General features: G+C 44.3%; 1 protein-coding gene across 15 annotated transcripts in view; it reads left to right on the forward strand.

Annotated features, from left to right (window-relative positions):
• The window catches only part of MAGI2 (membrane associated guanylate kinase, WW and PDZ domain containing 2), a 972,748-nt gene that overhangs the window by 591,522 nt on the left and 359,946 nt on the right, over positions 1-21,280 (forward strand). For 10 of the 15 annotated variants that reach the window (XM_060244677.1, XM_060244666.1, XM_060244681.1 and 7 more), the window contains 2 exons: positions 19,940-20,061; positions 21,138-21,266. In XM_060244677.1, the coding sequence (XP_060100660.1) occupies positions 19,940-20,061; positions 21,138-21,266 (251 nt within the window). The remainder of the gene's footprint in view (positions 1-19,939; positions 20,062-21,137; positions 21,267-21,280) is intronic. The other 5 variants (XM_060244672.1, XM_060244673.1, XM_060244674.1 and 2 more) reach the window with 2 other exon arrangements.

Genomic DNA, 21,280 nt, shown 5'->3' on the forward strand with positions numbered 1-21,280 from the left:
TGACTGGCGGGGGAAGCGCCCCAGGAGAGCCGCAGGCGAGTGATGCCTGCTTGGGCTGGCTGGATCTCTATGATGACCTTATGTTGTCTCCTCTTCTATTCATAATGGCACTGGAACCTCTAGCAGAAGCTATCAGACAACATCCTGAAATTTCAGGAATTAAGATAGGAGGCAAATGTCACAAAGTTGCCATTTGTACAGATGACTTTACAGTCTTTTTAGCTGCACCTACACAATCTTTAAAGGCTTTACAAGATTTATCTACTCTTTCTCCTCTTTACCTGGAAACTCTTTTAACAGAGATGAATCAGAATTATATTCCATCCAAATCTCCCAGCAGACTTACCAGGACCTTAAAGCTATGGGTTTTAACAAATAGATAACAACCGCTGGGAGGTTATTAGGACATTCCAACGGATCTTTCCAATTTGCTTCATTATAGCTTTGACACTTTAATAGACTCGATACATCAACTGAAAAAATGGGACAACCTCAAGTTTTCATGGCTGGATAAATATTCTTAATAAAATATTTCATTTTTTCCAAAATTTCTCTTCCTCTTCAGAGCCTTACCTATTCTCACCCCTAATTTCCCCATTATTAAATGGCAAAAAAGTCTCAACAAATTTTTATAGTCTAACAAACCTGCCAGAATAAGCACAGGACTTTGATACATCCTGCTGCAAACAGAGGTTTGGATTATCCAGATCTGCATACATCTTGTTATCCCAAACAGAACCTCCTCACATGCAAGTCAATACCGCACAAGGAGGAGACCAATCTTGTAATGAATCAAACTTTTAATGCATTAAGAGGGGGAAGAATTCAAACCATCCTTCCCAAATTAGAAGTGGAACAAGCAGCAAATTTATACACAACACAATCAAAGAAACTCCTACCGATAACCTAAAATTATATGTTTGAGCTCATTTTCCAGTTACCATATTAGTAGAAATGATTACAACATTGCAGGTGCGCATAAGTGACCTTTTGAAGGGCCCAAGCATACATCAGAGCTTCTCAGTAGTTCAAAGAATACATTACTTGGTTCAAAGAGCAAGCACCCTACTAACCTCATCAATATACAGACTGATATAGAACACAGATATGCTGTTAGCTAAATTAAGTAAATTCCAGTTCTTCCATCTCCCACTCCTTCCACCAGCCAGCCAGGTAAACCAACGGTTACTCATTTACTAAGAATGCTGTGTTCTCTAGATTGAGTTTCTTGATGCTCTCAATGACTGTGCTATGGAGCAGATGGTCTCAGAACCTACTAGGGGTGGGGCGATCCTGGATTTGGTCCTAAGTAATGCCCAAGACTTGGTGAGAGATGTAAAAGTGATCGCGCCGCTTGGGAGCAGTGACCATAATGTTATTGATTTCACCGTTTGTATAAATAGGGAGTTGCCCAAAAAGACCGCCACAACCACGTTTAACTTTAAAAGGGGTAAATTCTCTGAGATGAGGAGGCATGTGAGGAGGAAACTGCAAGGAAAGGTAAATACGGTCAAAACCCTTGGGGAAGCTTGGACACTATTTAAAACTATAATCCAAGAAGCTCAGCTAAAATACATACCACAAGTTAGGAAAGGCACAAACAGGTATAAGAAAAGGCCTGCATGGTTAACAAACAAAGTAATGGAAGCTGTAAAAGGTAAGAAAGACTCCTTTAAACGGTGGAAAACCAGTCCAAGTGAGATTAATGAAAGGGAACACAGGCTGTGGCAAATCAAATGCAAGACTGTGATCAGGCAGGCAAAAAGGGACTATGAGGAGCATATTGCAAAAACATAAAGACCAACAATAAAAATTTCTTCAAATATATTAGAAGTAGGAAACCAGCCAGGGAGGCAGTGGGGCCCTTGGATGACCATGGGGTAAAAGGATTACTGAAGAAGGATAGGGAAATGGCTGAGAAGCTAAATGAATTTTTTGCCTCCGTCTTCACTGTGGAAGATGAGAACTTTTTGCCCACCCCTGAACCACTAATGTTGGAAGGGGTGTTGAAAGACCTGAGTCAGATTGAGGTGACAAAAGAGGAGGTCCTACAACTAATAGACAAATTAAAAACTAATAAGTCACCGGGTCCGGATGGCATACATCCGAGAGTTCTGAAAGAACTCAAAGTTGAACTTGTGGATCTTCTAACAAAAATCTGTAATCTTTCATTGAAATCTGCCTCCGTTCCTGAGGACTGGAAGGTAGCAAATGTCACCCCCATCTTTAAAAAGGGTTCCAAAGGAGATCCGGGAAATTACAGGCCAGTCAGTCTGACTTCAATACCGGGGAAGTTGGTAGAAACTATTATCAAGGACAAAATGAGTAGGCACATTGATGAACACGAGTTATTGAGGAAGACTCAGCATGGGTTCTGTAGGGGAAGATCATGCCTCACTAACCTGCTACATTTCTTTGAGGGGGTGAACAAACATGTGGACAAAGGAGACCCGATAGATGTTGTTTACCTTGACTTCCAGAAAGCTTTTTATAAAGTTCCTCATCAAAGGCTCCTTAGAAAGCTTGAGAGTCATGGAGTAAAAGGACAGGTCCTCTTGTGGATCAAAAACTGGTTGAGTAATAGGAAGCAGAGAGTGAGTATAAATGGGTAGTCTTCGCAGTGGAGGACGGTAAGCAGTGGGGTGCCGCAGGCCTCGGTACTGGGTCCCATGCTCTTTAACTTGTTCATAAATGATTTAGAGTTGAGAGAGAGCAGTGAAGTGGCCAAGTTTGCGGATGACACAAAATTGTTCAGGGTGGTGAGAACCAGAGAGGATTGTGAGGAACTCCAAAGGGATCTGTTGAGGCTGGGTGAGTGGGCGTCAACGTGGCAGATGCGGTTCAATGTGGCCAAGTGCAAAGTAATGCACATTGGGGCCAAGAATCCCAGCTACAAATACAAGTTGATGGGGTGTGAACTGGCAGAGACTGACCATGAGAAAGATCTTGGGGTCGTGGTAGATAATTCACTGAAAATGTCAAGACAGTGTGCGTTTGCAATAAAAAAGGCCAACGCCATGCTGGGAATTATTAGGAAGGGAATTGAAAACAAATCAGCCAGTATCATAATGCCCCTGTATAAATCGATGGTGCGGTCTCATTTGGAGTACTGTGTGCAGTTCTGGTCGCCGCACCTCAAAAAGGATATTATAGCATTGGAGAAAGTCCAGAAAAGGGCAACTAGAATGATTAAAGGGCTGGAACACTTTCCCTATGAAGAAAGGTTGAAACGCTTAGGGCTCTTTAGCTTGGAGAAACGTCGACTGCGGGGTGACATGATAGAGGTTTACAAGATAGTGCATGGGATGGAGAAAGTAGAGAAAGAAATACTTTTCTCCCTTTCTCACAATACAAGAACTCGTGGGCATTCCATGAAATTGCTGAGCAGAAAGGTTAAAACGGATAAAAGGAAGTACTTCTTCACCCAAAGGGTGATTAACATGTGGAATTCACTGCCACAGGAGGTGGTGGCGGCCACAAGCATAGCCACCTTCAAGAGGAGGTTAGATAAAAATATGGAGCAGAGGTCCATCAGTGGCTATTAGCCACAGTGTGTGTGTGTGTGTGTGTGTGTGTGTGTGTATATATATATATATATATATATATATATACAGAATGTTGGACTGGATGGGCCATTGGCCTGATCTAACATGGCTTCTCTTATGTTCTTATGTTCTAACATCTATAGTCAGAGAACTAGAATAAATCCTGCCCCCAAAGCCTTTCTATATCATGGACATTTTATTAAATCCCAAAACTAAATCTGGACCCATTATTATGAAGCCACCATCCTCACTCAAGCTGTTTATTATTATTCAAAATAAAAGCAATGCTGACTGGGAACCAATAGAATCCTCATATCTAACTCCATTCCATAAAGTGGATGTATTATGGAGCTCAAAATGCAACGCTCAAACAAAGATAGCTGAAAATATATTTCTGAATTCCTTTTTTACTATTTGGCAGAGAAAGAAAGATGTTAGTTACAAACTTGTCTTTATATACTTCCTTTCTAAATTAAACATGGTTCCCTTTAGGCCAATAATACAATTTTGTTAATGTAGCAGAAAAATAACGAGGTCCACACAGAATTTCTGGTATGAAGCGAGGTATTTTACTCTGGTATCAAAAGTAGAAATCAGTCGGGCTTGGCTGCCCCAAAGACTGAGTTAAAATCATTCTGCATACAGACAGTTTTCTTAACAGACAAGCAAGCAGGCTTATCTGATTTCAAGATCCCTCCTTCGCAGAGTTCTCCCTGGTAAAATTCCATGACACCATCCCTTCATTTATCTATTACAGCAAGTCGCCTCAAAGAGACCACTTCTCTTATCTAGCTAGCCCCAGCTTGGGCATACACACACTATGCTGTGGGCAGCGCTTTAATGGAAAGTTACCTCGGACATTTTAATTTTGGGGGGCAAAGCATGCTCTTATTCATTATTATAGGGGTATTAATTAATTATTCAGAGGCTCCACCTTCATTTACTCCTGGAGGAAAACAGGTAGCTATCGCCTGATAGAACTACTTGATAAAAATTTATTCTTAAACAAACAGAAGTTGGAAAAAATAAAGGCTTAAAAATTCACTGGTTTCAGTATCTGCAAATTAGGCACATTTCACTCTCCACTTATTCAGACAATGTGTATTCACCCTCTAACTGCCTTTGAATATCTGATAAGAAACCTGAAAGACAACTCTAAAGGTCTTCTATCTAAACTATATAAAGTTTTGCTCCAAACCTCTTGGATACCAGAAAAGATGGAATGATGACTGTCATAAATAAATTGATACTTTTCAATAGAATAGAATTTGGAATTCATATGGCAATAAATCTAATACTTTAAATATTAAATTTCAATTTGTTAAAAACCTAATGAGATGGTACTGGCCACCTGCTAGATTACACAAATTTGTCCCTACTATTACACCTGTATGCAAAAAAAATTGTGGTGAAACAGCTGCTTTTATACATGGTTGGTGGGACTGCAAATACATTCATAGTTTTTTGCAACAAATCCAAATTCAGATAAGACTAATTACAGGATACCACTTACCCTTAGAACCAGTCATTTACTTACTGCACAATTGGAAAGGCCTTTTGCTTAGCAAAAACACTTCCAAATTAATATACTGATTGCAGCAGCCAGATTCACAATAGCTGCTAACTGGATAGACTCCTCTCTGCCTTTATTAGTACATTGGTTCCAAAGATTATGGGAACTGTTTGTACTCATTTGACTTAACTTCAGAAAGATGTGTGGTAGCTAGGCTTCCCAAACCACCCGCTCTGGCGGGAGACTTCTGGGTTCACAGCCTCATCTCCCGCTCTTCAAAACTCTGGAAGCGGGGGTGGGGGGTGGAGGGGGGTGAGAACATACCTTTAGGCTTCATGTTGTAGAGCTCCTGAGCCGTTTGCAAAATGTCTGCCCCTTTAAGGCTGGGCAGGAAGCAGGAAGGGCTTCTGAGAACGGCCCCTCCCTTTCTTTTGCTTTCGTTTTCACAGGAAGTACTGTTGTCCGGAGGAAGATCTGGTAAGTGTGTGTGTGAGAGGGAGGGGGCAGGGGATTCCCTAGTTTGGAGGCCCTCCCCCCCCTTTAGAAAGCGTGGGGGGGAGGGAAATGTCTACTAGGCACTCTATTATTCCCTATGGAGAACGATTCCCATAGGGAATAATAGGAAATTGATCTGTGGGTATTGGGGGCTCTGGGGGGGCTATTTTTTGAGGCAGAGGCACCAAATTTTTAGTATAGCATCTAGTGCCTCTCCCCAAAATACCCCCCAAGTTTCAAAACGATTGGACCAGAGGGTCTAATTCTATGAGCCCCAAAATATGGTGCCCCTATCCTTAATTATTTCCTATGGAAGAAAGGCATTTTAAAAGGTGTGCTGTCTCTTTAAATGTGATGGCAAGAACTCCCTTGGAGTTCAATTATGCTTGTCACATCCTTGTTCTTGGCTCCACCCCCAATGTCTCCTGGCTCCACCCCAAAGTCTCCTGGCTCCACCCCCAAAGTCCCTAGATTTTTCTTTAATTGGACTTGGCAACCCTAGTGGTAGCTGTTTGGTTTCCTTTAATATCATAACAAAACATGATATTGTACCTAAGAATTTATTTTACAGAAAACTGATTTTTTATTTATCATTATTTATTTTTAGAGCATATACTTTTATATTTAACCTTAGATTGAACTAGTCTATGTAAACTGTAAGGACATGTTATGGTATCAGCAAATGTTCAATAAAGTTTGTAAAATTGGGGGGGGGGGGTGGAAGTTGCTGCTTTATCGCAAAGGAGCTTCAGAAACAGATGGGAATGGGAGATTGCTGAATTGGAAGCTATTACAACACTCACAAGGACTTAAGAGATATAAGCTTCTTCTCCCACTCCACATACTATGTCATTCAGTTCTCACTTGTACCCAGAAATCAGACTTTGTTGTTCTGAATGGTGTCACTGGACTAAAACTTAGTTCTCACATCCATTGTTAACTGCTTTATTGTCTGTATACAAACTTGCTGCATTTCACGCATCTTGCCTAGTATGTTAGTCCAATCTTAGCTGTATTTATTACTCAGTTAGTTAGACATCTTGATTCCAATTAGCTCTTCCTGGCAACTTACCCCTTCCTTACCTATATGTAATATTTGAGGGAAATCTGTTTCAGTGAACAAACGAAGTCTCTCAGTTTACACTATCAAGCATTCTTCAGCCTTCTAAGCTGGCCAGATGGATGGCCAAAATGGCCACCTTTCCTAGATCTCAGGTGAGAAGTCTGTCTCCCCTGACAGATGCAGCTGCAAGAGACTGTCTCTTCCTATTGCCAGGAATGTTATCAAATCTTTTTCCCCACCCCTTTGACCCAGGTCTGCCCAGGTCAAAACAGCTTTTCCTGCCTCCAGAGATCTGTCTTCCTAAAGACTCTCTAGCATTTAATATCTTATCAAGGACACACACAAGAGGGGAGGAGGAGCCCTCTCTCAGCAGCTGTTATTATTGTTACTAAAATGCCCAGCTGCTGATTTACAATAATAAACTCAATAAAATATTACATAGGTTCTTTTTGGTCAGGTCTACCAAGTAAAAGACAAAACTTACCTTATAAAGTTTATATATTTTTCTATAAGAGGGAAAGGGAAACACAAAATGGGATGATAAAAACCAATAAAACAAACATACTGTGCACAAAGGAACACTAAACAAAACCTTAAGGCAATTTGCCTATCTCCCTACACTGTACTGTGTAGTAATTGGCTAATTCCCTAGACTAATACTCACTAACACTTTTCTGCTGTCAGGCCCACAACACCAGAGAGACGTCTTCCAAAGTCCCGTCCTTATTCACTGGGCTGTGTTGTTACCTTCTCTTAGATCTCCCAGAGAAGACTCCTGGCTTCTGGCTTGAAAAGTAGAAGCTCCTCCTTTTGTGGGCACCTACCCTGATTTTATCCAGGCTGGCTGACAAGATCTAATTTATAAGCTGTCATCTAGTCTTGACTCTAGATTCTAACCTGTCAAGGCTAGATCTAAACAATCTATGTCATTTGTGGGCTGACTTCACAGGTGTATCCAGTTAGTCTCTACTTGGGACTACTTACATGCCTATTAGCTTTGACATACTGCTGGTGCAAATCCTGCAACACTTATAACACATGTAGCCATTGAATACACAAACGCTTCGTTGTCTCTCAGTTTCTTGACACGCTCCCTCTCAAAAAGCTTGATCCATAGCCCTCAAGCTATGAAAATACAAACATATAACATTGCTATACATAACTTGGACACTACATAACATTTAAAAACAAACATGTACCCACTAAGGTGTCCAGACAAAAACATACAGACGCAATGGAAACGTAACATGAGGTGTCAACAAATACATTCCCACATACAATGTCACAATATACTATTTCTTCATGCCCTAGGGCTTAGAGCGAACTACCACTTGATTAAACCTCACAGATGTCTTTACTGGTGTTTTAGTAGCTCCTATCCTATAAGCCCTGGAATTAAGAACTCTTCCTGCCTCTGATTGACTACATTCTTTAACCACACCCTCACATTGTGAAATCATGTTAAACGATTACTTAAGAGGAGATTTCTGTTTTCTCTCCCTCTGGAGCATTACTTCTGCTGTGCTGTCCATGGCCTGTGCCTCTGCCACTATTTCGTAACTCTACCCTTCTGGTTCTATCTGGGGGTTCCTGAACATGTGATTGAGCCTGTTCTGCCCTTGAGCATACAGCTTTATACAATAGAACTGCCCTGATCACAAAAATCACATTCAGATTCTTCATGGACTAACATTATCTGTTCCCCTTCATAATCTCTAAACTTTACATGCACTTTCACAATAGGTATCAATTTAGAGGAACACTCATAAGGGTCCACACTCATTAGACCTTCATAAGGGATGTTCTTGCCCTCTAAAAGAGTCTTTCTGATGGAACTTAAATCTGTTCCTGTGTCTTTAGTGCCCATGACAGTCATTTCCTGGTTGACAATGACTGGTTTCAACCGGAGTTTGTCCACCCATTGTCATTGTTCCTTGGAGATGAACTGAGAGGAGAAGTGGGATTGTGGTTTGCCCGGTTTTGAAGAAGCCATCTCTGGACCCATTGGTCTTAGCCAATTATTGCCCAGTCTCAAATTTACCATTTTTGGGCAAGATAATTGAGAAAGCAGTGGTGGAGCAGTTTCAAGCTTTCCCGGAAGATACATCTGTCCTTCATCCCTTCCAGTCTGGCTTCCTTCCTGGTCACGGGATGGAGACTGCTCTGGTCGCCCTCACAGATGACCTCAGGAGGCATCTGAATCAAGGCGGGTCAGCACTGCTACTACTTCTAGATCTCTCAGCAGCATTTGACATGGTCAACTGCTATCTAATGATCCACCGCCTTGCCGACACTGGAGTCCAGGGGGCTGCCTTACAGTGGTTTTTCTTCTTCCTCTGTGGTTGGGGACAAAGGGTGGTGATTCCTGAACAGACCTTCCTGCATCATCCGCTAGAGTGTGGTGTACCGCAGGGAGCTATTCTCTCGCCAATGATGTTTAACATCTATATGCACCCCCTTGCCCAGATTGCCAGAGGTTTTGGGCTGGGTTGTCACCAGTAGGCAGATGATACCTAGTTCTATCTGTCAATGGACAGCCACCCAGACTCTACCCCAGACCATCTAACCAAGGCACTGCAAACAGTGGCTGGTTGGCTGCAACTGAGCCAGCTGAAACTTAATCCAACCAAGACAGAGGTCCTGTATATGAGTCGTGGGGGGCTAAGATTGGGCATCTGGCTCCCCCCTCTGGATGGCGCATCTCTTGTGCCAGCTCAGAAGGTGAGGAGTTTGGGTGTGATACTGGATGCCTCCCTTTCTATGGAGGCCCAGGTCACAGCTGTTGCACAATTTGCCTTTTACCATCTTCGGCAGGCCAAACAACTAGCGCCCTATCTGGTCCCTCGGGACTTAGTCACTTTCAAGCTGGACTACTGTAACTCACTCTACGCAGGCTTGCCCTTGAGGCTGATCCAGAAGCTCCAGCTGGTGCAGAATGTGGCAGCATGATTGCTGATTGAATCGCCTGTACGGGCGAGCAGTCGGACAATGCTGCGCAGTTTACACTGGCTATCAATCAAGTACCAGATCTGCAGCCTGAGACTGCCATACCTGCAGGACCGTCTCTCCCCATATGAGCCCCAGAGGTCATTACAATCGACCAGTCAACATCTCCTGACCATCCCTGGCCCAAGGGACGTCAGGCTTGCCTCAACCAGGGCAGGGCCCGACCTGGTGGAAATAGTCCCTAATTAGGCTCCCATTTTGGTAGGGAGCCTGGGGAGGCTGGCAACCTTAGTCCCCATTCCACTTTGACATCAGGTTTCCATCACCTTCCCCCTCCCTGCAGCAGCTACATAGGAAAAGGAGAGTCTTTCTTCACAGTGGGGGGGGGGGGCAAAGCAGCTTACATCAATATCCTCTGCCCCCTTTGATCTGAACAATAGCCCTGTGAGGCAGGTTAGGCTGAAAGTCTGTGACTGGTCAGAAATCACCCAGTCAGCTTCCACAGCAAGAACCTATGTCTGGCAGACCCTGTGCTGAAGTCCTAACTCCTATGCCCTCCTCAAACTCCACCACAGAATCTCCAGGAATTTCCCACTAACCTGGAAAGGTACCACTAAAGGCCTCTGGGTGAGTCCTCCCCCAGTCATGCTGTCTTCCCACCCACCCAAGTGAAGGCATTAATTCCCCCACACACACCTCAAGGGGAGGTGATCTCTGCCATCTGGAATTTCCTAACTTGGAGTTGTCAACCCTTCAGCCTCTAGATAGGAAAAGGACAGTCTTTCTTCATGAGGGGGAACCAAAGTGTCAAGCGTGATATTTCTGATTATTAATTTAGTATGTATTCTGTGCTCATACCTTCCCCCTCCCTTCCCACTTTCCCTCTTTTCTGAATAAAGATTTTTCTTCAAAGTTCCCCCACCTGTTGGCTCTCAAGGATGCAGGATATGCAATTAATCTTCCTATTGTAAAGCAGAAATGCCTCTCCCCTGAGTTCCCATACATATCAGCAAGCTAGGAATCTGTGGGAAACAGGAGGTGTTGTAGTACCCAAATGAATAGTTGATAGTATGCTTTGAACCCTCTATGCAATTCACATCTGTATGTTATGCTTTTGAAGTTATTGGAACTTTGTCTTTGAAGTAGCCTTTAAGATGCTATGCTGTGTAACATTTTGTATCACTTCCAAGGTATCGTTCCTTGGAGCAAGTATTGAATTATCAATAAAATTAGTCTTTGATTTAAACAATAGCTCGATTGTTCAAAATACCAATGCTTGACATTTTGGAAGTGATCCTTTCGGGGATTTTAACCGAACTGGCAACTTTCTAACCGTATGGCGGAAAGAACACCAGACAACAGAAGACTCCCTACATCCCCTGAGAGGAGACGAGGAGAACGCAGTGAGGAGGAAGCCGGAGTACGGACCCCTCCATGGCACATCCTAGATGCCCATAGAGTTAAGGGGAGAGGGTCTCCTCACATATCCAACAACTCCCCATCACTCCCCGAGACTGGGCACCCCAAACCTTCACTACACTAATGGACGAGGCACCGGCATGGAGAGAAGCGATCTTGGCGCGGCCATCACGAAGGGTGAGAGTGGCAAGCGAGAGTGGCCAAGACGGTGCACAAGCCGGGGGCGGTGGAGATGGAGATGAACCCCGACCTGAGGAGGAGGAAGAGTATGAGGACGCTAACACTCCATGCCCAGACGATGAAAAAGAGGACCCCGAGCCTGAGGGTAGGGGACTTGTCCAAATGGTGAAGAGCAAGATGGCGGAAATGGCAAAGTGCTTACGGGATGCAAGCTAACGCCACCTTCATGGTGCAAGAGATGAGACGGCAGCTGGAAAAGGTACTACCACCAGTAGCTCCAAGAGGGGCCCAACCACTCCCTCTCGGGAGACAGCCAGCAGCACCACAACCTCCATTGCCACTAGTTTTTTGAGATTATGGCAGAGGGAGGGAGCTGGATGCTACTTTCGATGGGGACCCTGAAGAAGTAGAATACTTTTCCATCCAAGCCAACAGTTACAAGCACTATTGGGGGAACACCTTCCCCAATGAATTCAGCCGAGTGGATTACCTGGGGTCGAAACTGAAAGGGGCTGCCAAACGCTGGTACATAAGCCTGTATGAAACCAGGAGCCCCGATACTGTGGCCGCTTTCCTCCAAGCTCTGCTGATGCAGTACGAGGACCCCCTCCAAGAAACCCGAGCCCTCACCAACTTACGAGACCTACAACAGGGATCGAAATTGGTTCGGAAGTATGCGGCAGAATTCAGAGCGAGCATGGCTAAGGTGAGGGGATGAAACGAACTAATGAAAATAGAGCAATTCCAGAGGTGCCTAAATGCAAGCGTGTTGGATCGAGCATTGCAACAAGCCTGCCCTACCACGCTGGTGGGGTGGGTGCAGTTAGCTGGTGAGGTCAAAACCAACATGAAGAGAGTGGCTCTGCAATGACAGCAGCAGCGAGGGGGAAAGGGGGGACATGGGTCTCTGTCCAGGGCAAAACCAGATGGGGAAAGGGCCAACCCCGCAGGAGGAGCTACCAAACCAGCTACTCTGCAACATGGCTTCCAAAGTGGAGACCTGAACCACTTGGCCACAAATTGCCCCGAGCGATCTTGAGGCCCCCCCTTACTCTGAAGCCCAGCACACCAAAGCCGAAAAAGAGCGAGGGACACCAGAAGGACTCCGCTAAAGGGAGCACCGTTGCTGCCACCTTAGCGGACGAAGAAACCACCATCATTGATGAGCTGAGCGAGATGTCCTGGGAGGACGAGCCGGCAGGAAACGTGGACGACCTGCACTGAGAGGTGCCAAGCAGCAGGTCGCGGAACTAATGGCACCACTAAGGGTGAGGATAACTGGAACTTTATTTTTCGTTCCCCTGACGTTGTTGAGCCCAAACTTAAAACAATTTATCCATGTTTGGGCCCTAATCGATTCTGGGTGTACGAGAGACATAATCACATCTAAGCTGGTGGAAGCCCTAGGCCTCGATAAAACATTACTACCACACCCCGTTCAATTTGAGCAAATGGATGGGACTATAATGAGAGGGGAACCGTGTGTGGAACAGACGCAAGAGGTGCCCGTGGGGATAGAGAACCACTGGGACACTGAACTCTTTGTAATAGCCCCCTCTTCATCCTTTGACATTGTATTAGGGGTAGGGTGGTTGGCGAAGCATGAACCTGACATTAAATGGGGGGAACAAACCATAGACTTTACCAATAAAAGGTGTGAGCACCATCTCTGGGACAGAGACTGGGGATCCGAGCCCCCCCCCCCGGAACGAAAATTTGTGTTTGACAATAAAGGAGGTGCGGTCAATCCCTAAGGAATACAGAGACTTGAAAATAGTGTTTAGTGAAGAGGAGGCTAATGAACTTCCTCCCCACAGAGGCACTGATAGCGCTATAGAACTCATCCCAGAGCAGGAGCTCCCTAGAGCTAAGTGCTACTCGATGGGGTGGGCAGAGAAAGCCGAACTAAGGAAGTTTTTGGACAAAAATTTAAAAAGAGGTTTTATTCAGCCAGCCACGGCCCCTCACGCCGCTCCGGTGCTCTTCAGGAAGAAGAAGGGCAGCAGGCTTTGGCTTTGCACAGATTTTTGAGGAATTAATGCGATTTCCACCTCGAATGCTTACCCCATACCTCTGATCAAAGATCTGTTAAGCACAGTACCATAGGGGAGGATTTTCACCAAGCCAGACTTGCAAGACGCATACTTTCGGGTGCGCATAAAAGAGGGAGATGAATGGAAAACGGCTTTCAATATGCCCATGAGCCAATTTGAATACTTGGTCATGCCATTTGGATTACAAGGGGCACCTGGGGTATGTATGAACTTTATAAATGAAGTTTTATGAAAATACTTGTACAAAGGCGTTGTGGTATACTTGGATGATATAATTATTTATTCCAAGGATTTACAATCGCATGTGAAATTAGTACAGGCAGTGCTAAGCACCCTGTATGAACACCAACTGTATGCCAAATTGTCAAAGTGTGAATTCCACAAAACGGAGCTTGACTATTTAGGGTACCGAGTGTCCAAAAAGGGGTTAGCCATGGATCCCACCAAAATCTAAGCAGAATTAGATTGGGAACCCCCGAGGACACTTAGCTCCAATCTTTCCTCAGTTTCACAAATTTTTACCATAATTTCGTACAAGGATTTGTGCAAACGATGTTACCCCTGACTGACCTTCTAAAGACTAAAGGAAAAGGGGCTGAAGCCAAAAGACCAGGGGCTAAATTGGAATGGACAGCCAAATGCCAAGAAGCCTTTAATAAATTAAAGAGATTGTTCACCAGTGAACCTATACTCATTCACCCAAATGAGTTAAAACCCTTCGTGGTCCAATGCAACGCCTTCGATGTTGCTGTGGGAGCGATCCTGATGCAGCCCAATGAAGAGGGAGGGTTGAAGCCTTGTGCATATATCTTTAAAAAGTTTTCTCAGGAACAACGGAATTGGTCCTTTTGGGATAAAGAGGCGTTCGCGGTGATTTTTGCACTGAAAACCTGGAGGTCATGGTTAGAAGGGGCGAGGGTGCCATTCAAAATTTGGACAGACCATAAAAATTTAGAGGCGCTTACGGGATGCAGGAAGTTATCAGAAAAGCAGATTCACTGGGCGGGTTTCTTCGCCAAGTTTGATTTTACCCCGAAACACATCCTGGGTTCTAAAAACTTTTTAGCCGATGCATTGTCTCGACTTCCCCAACATAATAGCCAAAGGGAAGAAGTCATTGACTCAATTATCTCATCAAGTCACTTGGGAGGGGCCGTAACCACCCGTTCCAAAGCAAAACGAGAAAACCTAGAAAAGAAGTGGTGGGGGGAGGAAGACTGATTTCAGAAGTAGAAAAAGAAGGCGACCAGAAACCTGATGGAGTTATTAAGGGAGAAGGGGGGTTCTGGTACCAAGAGGGGAAGTTCTATGTACCCAAAAGCCTGAGGAAAGGAGTGTTACAATTTTGCCATAACAGTAAACTGTTTGGACATTTTGGCTATGTGAAAACTTTGCATTTAGTGAATTAGCAGTTTTGGTGGCCATCCATGAAAAAAGACATTCCAAATTATGTGGCGTCTTGCCCAATATGCATAATGGCCAAGAAAAGGGGGGGAACCCCCCGGGTTATTGCAACCTCTGGAAACCGCTACCAGACCATGGGCAGTGGTATCAATGGATTTTATAGTAGAGCTCCCGACATCCCAAGGGAAAATGGTAATTTTGGTGGTGGTGGACACATTTTCAAAACAGGCGCATTTCATTCCCTGCGCCCAACTCCCCGCTGCAAAAAGACTGGCCCACTTGTTTTTTTTCCAACATGTGGTTAAACTACACTCATTCCCAGATAAGGTCATTAGTGACAGAGGACCTCAGTTCATTGCCAACTTTTGGCGGGAGTTCTGCAAGTTCATGGGAACAGAGCAAGGTCTGAGCTCGGCGTATCACCCTCAAACTGACGGACAGATGGAAAGGATGAATGCACTCCTAGAACAGTACTTACGGTGTTTTGTGAACCACCAACAATCAAACTGGGTGGAACTCTTACCTTTCGCAGAATATGGATATTCCTCTCCCTTTTTGGTGGTGAATGGGTATGAGGGGAAACCTTTCCCGTTATTACTGGGTGGAATCATCCCAGAATTGCCTTCCTCTTTCAAACACTGGTGGGGAAATTTGGGGAAGACATGGAAGGTAATACAAGAGAAAATAGAAGCAGCTAAAGACACCTACAAGAGACGTTATGACAAAAATCATGCTCCTGTATGACTTTAAAGTAGGAGAGACGGTCTTTTTGTCTACCAAGAATTTACCATTGCCTCAACCTTCCAAAAAGCTGGCATATAAATTTCTTGGTCCCTTCAAAATAATGAGAATAATCAACAGTGACAGTGGAATTGGAATTACCGAAAATGTTAGTGAAATACACCCTGTTTTTCATTGCAGTCTTCTTCGTCGAGATCCTGGAGCTACGTCTTGGCACCCTCAACCACAAGCTTCACAACCTATCCAGATTGGGGGTCAGAGTCACCATGAGGTTAAAGAAATCTTACATGCTAAGCTAAAATGGGGGGCGTTGTATTTTTTAATTAGATGGAAGCATTTCTCACCAAGCCACAACGAATGGGTAGAGAGTTCGAATGTACAAGTGAAAGACTTAATAAGAAAATTTTACAAGTCGCACCCCTCCAAGCCCTGAGCAAGATCTTAGAGGGGGCAGTATGTCAAGCATGATATTTCTGATTATTAATTTAGTATGCATTCTGTGCTCATACCTTCCCCCTCCCTTCCCGCTTTCCCTCTTTTCTGAATAAAGATTTCTCTTCAAAGTTCCCCCCACCCGTTGACTCTCAAGGATGCAGGATATGCAAGTAATTTTCCTATTGTAAAGCAGAAATGCCTCTCCCCCGACTTCCCATACATATCAGCAAGCCAGGAATGAGTGGGAAGCAGGAGATGCTTGACACAAAGCAGCTGACATAATTCTCCTCATTTCTTCCCCCCTTTGATCTGAATAACAACCCTGTGAGGCTTCCCTATCTCCTTCTTAGGTAGTCATCTTGGAGTGAGGCTGAGGAGAGGAGGGAGAGAGGGAGTGAAAGACAGTAAAGGTGGGACAGCCATGCCCTCTGAGTCAGTGCTGGGCTCCCTGGCTATTGCAGAGGCCTTCAGAGGCTGTGTGTGCAAGGAGGCTGTCTGTGTGGGCTGTTGAAAGGGCCTTTTGTGAGGCTGCAGGAGTTCTGCAGCCCTTTCTGAGGCTGGTTAACAGAGAACAGCTGGAGATGTGGCTGCCTCTGAGGTACGACTGCTTTGGGCAGTGTGTTCAACATTCTTGGGCCTGCAGAAGCCAATGGGAGGCCATAGATGGGTGACCAACGTGTAATGGGCCAATAGAGTGTTCCTACAGTAACTGCCAGAACTTAGGTTGGTTGCATTTTACTGACAGAATCAGCTTTGCTGGCTGGCAACAGCCACTTGGGCGGGAGAGAGGAGCAGACTCAACCAATGGCATGCAAGTACTCTTGATTGATAGTTTGATGGGCCAAAGGCTTGTGCCATACAGTCCCACTGAGCCCCAATGAATCAGGATGGTCTGCATTGCCACTACGCCAGGAGAATTATTTATAACAGATAGTTACATTTATAAGTATCACATGGATTACAATTACACATATTTGTCATTAATCCAATATAGCATTTGTATCAAAAAGAAGTTTACAATTCATAATACTTTTATAGAATATTCCAACATTCATGTAGATTCCAATTGTTGCCCAATAGATCTCGAAGTCCAGATGAAGACCTTATAGTTTTTTTAAAATATACATTGTCTTTTCCTTGTGATTCAAGACAACTTGCAATTCCAAATAAAGACCATATATAACACAATAAAAACACCATTAATCCACACCTCCAAGAAAATACCTGCAGCTCAAACTCCTTGAAAAGAACTAGCAAATAATTTGTTGTTCAGTTGCACAGTCGAGTTTGACTCTTTGCTACCAAATGGATCAAGTCACACCAGGCCCTCCTGTCTTCCACCATCCTCCAAAGTCTGCTCAAATTCATGTTTGTTACATCAGTAACGCTGTGCAGCCATCTCATCTTTTGCCATTCTCGTCTTCTTTTGCCTTCTGTCTTTCCCAGCATCAGGATCTTCTCCAGGGAGTGCTCCCTTCTCATTGGGTGGCAAAGTATTTGAGCTTCAGCTTCAGCATCTGACTTTCCAGGGAACAGTCTGGGTTGATTTCCCTTAGGACTGACTGATTTGATCTTCTTGCAGACCAAGGGACTCTCAAGAGTCGTCTCCAGCACCACAGCTCGAAAGCATCTCTTCTGCCCTCACCCTTCCTTATGGTCCAGCTTTCACACCCATACATTACTCCTGGGAATACCATCGCTTTGACTATACACACTTTTGTTTGCAGGGTGATGTGTCTACTTTTTATTATACTGCCCAGGTTCACCATAGCTGTCCTCCCAAGGAGCAAACATCTTTTAATTTCATGGCTACAGTCACCATCTGCAGTGATCTTGGATCCCAGGAATGTGAAGTCTGTCACTACTTCCATGTCTTCCCCTTCTATTTGCCAAGTTTTGATGGGGCTGGATGCCATGATCTTAGTTTTTTTGATGTTGAGTTTCAAGCCTACTTTTGCGCTCTCCTCTTTCACCCTCAACAAGAGGTTCTTTAGGTCCTCCTCACTTTCTGCCATTAGAATGGTATCATCTGCATACCTGAGGTTGTTGATGTTTTTCCTGGCAACCTTAATTCCGGTTTGTGCTTCATCCAGGCCACCATTCCGCATGATGTACTCTGCATATAAATTAAATAAGCAGGGTAACAATAAACATCCTTGTCAAACTCCTTTTTCTATTCTAAACCAATCAATTGTTCCATATCCGGTTCTGACAGTTGCTTCTTGACCCTTACACAGGTTTCTCAGGAGACATGTGAAGTGGTCTGGTACTCCCATCTCTTTAAGGACTTGCCACAGTTTGTTGTGAAGGGAAAAATAAACAAATGCCCTAACACGTCTGAACTTACTGTCCCTACTGTCTCAGTCAGACCTAGCCTACTCACCCTTCCTCACAGGGCAAGGGTCTCTTCCTGGCAGCAGCTCCTCCTCAACTCTGCCTCCTAGGAAAAGAACCCCCCCTTCCTGGGCTTGGTCCTTTTATCTTCTCCTCCCAGGCCCACCCCTCTCTGGGCCAGTTTCCCTCCAAAACCCTTACCACCCAATCAGAGGGATAGAGGGGATCCTGGGAAATGCAGGCTCTTCCCAATACTCCTAAGCAGCTTCCCTGGGGCCTGCAGGCCTCACTAGGCCCAGGATCATGACAGCCCTGTAAGCTCTTGAAGGATTAGCTACATCAGAGGTGTGTGGCCTAATATGCAAAGGAGTTCCTGCTACCAAAAAAAGTCCTGCTGTTAATACTTTACTTTGTGCTAACACTCTATGAAAGGGTTGTCAAATGTGCAGCCCATGGGCCTCCTGGAAGGCTTTTATCATCTACTTCCTTCTCCCTCTCTTGCTTCCTTCTGCATCACAGTTTGCTTTGCCAGGCTTGCTCAGTCACACAGGCGCTACAGAGCAAAGCCTCTATTTTCTCCTTCCTTGGGGAGGAAGAGGGGGAGGAAGAGCTTGCTTTGCCTGGCTCTCTCAATCGCACAGCAGAACTACTGAGCCAAGCCTCTCTTTCTTCTATTGGCTGAGACTCCTCCCCCTCATCGCCTGGGGAGAGAGGGAAAAATCCAAAGCTTTCCTTTGTCCACTTCTTTTGATTGCATGGGAGAAATATAAAGAAAGTACCTTTAAGACCAATGAAGTTTTGTGCAAGGTAAGAGCTTTTTGCCTTGCTACAGAGAGAGAGAGTTTTGTTGTCTCATTATGCCAGAGCTCTTCTGGGTGCAACTGGGTTTGCCTCCACCTTTTCACTGTATTTAAGCTTTCATGATCCAGTCTTTGTCAGTAAGAAAGCAATGTGAACAATTTAGATGAGGAATAACAACAAGCTAGTCAGGTGGATAAGGCTGAGAGTGTGTGTCTAAATTCACCAAGTACATTTCCTTTGCAGACTGGGGATTTTTAACCTGCAGGCTCCAATATAAGTAGGCTGATACTGACCACTATACATTGCTGTATCTCTATTCTTGCATTGCCACGTAGGAGCTGTAGTTATTTCTCTGGGGAAGACTGTCATTTTGCAAACGCATAGTCCTCGGTCTGTATCATGATGCCTTCACATGTCCTTGACCAGCACATGAAGCAACTTTCATACAAAAGCTTGCAATGCCTAGCAATTTCATCTGGGTCTTAGTCTTAAAGCATTGACCAGATTTCTGTTTGAATGCCAGTAAATAAAAAATAGATTTGATGAATTCCAATTTTAGAATGTTTATGAATGAATGAATAATAATTATATTTGTACTCATCAATTCATTGTAATTGATTGCATTCTTCTGATGGGGTCTAGAGTTCTCATGGAATTGCAGGTGATTTCCAGACTACAGAGATCAGTTCCCCTGGAGAAAATGGCAGCTTTGGAAGGTGGACTCATTCCTGCTGCGCTGCTTCCTCTTCCCACGTTCCACCCTCCCCAGGTTTTGCCCCTGAAAATCCATGTGCTTCCTATCCCAGAGCTGGCAACCCTAGCAGACACATACCTGTTTTCCACTTCCACTGGTAGAAGACTTCTCACATGAATTCCAGCAAATTTAGTGGCTGATCTACATAGGCAACGTATTGAATTGCTTGCATTTGTGACCGTGTCAATGACTATCATTCACAGTGTTGATCTTGAAGTGGATTCCCTTTGATTAACAGATTCTCTTTTTTTTCAGCCACATAAACAGAAGGACACAATTTGAAAATCCTGTTCTGGAAGCTAAAAGGAAGCTTCAACAGCGTACCATGCCCAACACAGAACTTGGAACAAAGCCTATGCCGGCCCAAGGTTTCCGAGGTAGAGTAATTTATCAGTGCCGCATATTTAAAACTGAAACCATTCTGTTAAGTTTTCTGTTTATTTTGATTACAATATTGTTAATATCTGATTGTTGATATATGAGGATGCAAAGTAGTTTTCCCTAGTAAGTATTTAAGCAAAAGTTATTTTTGTTGATGCATTCAGGTGACAATCAGAAAATGTCTAAGCTTGAACATATATTGTTTGAAATCATGCAACCCTTATTAAGGACCAAACAAAACAAGAACCTGGGAAACGGATCTTCCCGGTATTTTTGAAGGTACACAGAAGTTGCTCAGAGCCCTCATTTGGATCAAGGTTGCAGTGAGAAATGATGGTCACTTATTAGGCCTGGATGAGGCTCTAGAAATCTTTTTTAGAAAGCCTTCCCAGAGGGTAGGAGATTCCAAGAGAGCAAGAACTCAATGACAAAAGGGGTTGGCTCCTCGTTCCTCTGTGTTATCCCAACTGTTCACAGTTTATAGGGGATTGTATGTATGGGACTGACTCCTAGAAACAGGATATAGTGCTAGATGAAAGGAGATTGTTTCCTAGGCACACATCCAAACTGGGCTATAACTCCTGTTGAAACTGCTTGAACTTCTGTAGGGAGCTGTTTCTCTCATTTTGAGATCAATGACTCTGTACTGCTATTTAGTGGAGAATTATGAAAGTAAGAATGATAATTTGAGTTTTGGTGCTTTGAGGGTGGGGACGTGGGGGGCACAGTGGTGTGTGTTCTGCGATATCTCTTCTGGGGAAAACCTAGAAATGTCATTGGGTAGTTCTAGCAATTGCCTGGTTATTAGAGCTACCCAATATCACTTCTAGGTTTTCCCTGGAAGTAATGTAGTGCTGAATGGTTTGTTGTTGGGTTTTACTCCTGCAGCCTCTCCAAGTGGTGGCAGTCAACAAAGGCTGCCATAGCAGGAGGCCTAGCAACCCTAGTCATAATTTAGTGCAGAAATGAATGCTCACAGGAAAAAAATGGTTAACAATCTATATTGGTGACAGAGTTAAACATTTACATAAGACTGTAGCCGAAGAATGAGGCTTGTTCTCCTTTGCAACAGTAGAAAGCACCCCAGCAACATTACCTAGGCCCAATCATGTTCACCCGCGCCCTGCTCCTCAGAGATCTCGCAGTGTGAGTGACCTGTCTCAGTGTCGGCGGGACAGTGCCGGAGTTTACAGGTTGTATGGTATGTCTGAGTGC

Source organism: Heteronotia binoei, chromosome 8 (assembly GCF_032191835.1).
Source record: "Heteronotia binoei isolate CCM8104 ecotype False Entrance Well chromosome 8, APGP_CSIRO_Hbin_v1, whole genome shotgun sequence".
In the NCBI taxonomy this organism is placed as follows: Eukaryota; Metazoa; Chordata; class Lepidosauria; order Squamata; family Gekkonidae; genus Heteronotia; species Heteronotia binoei.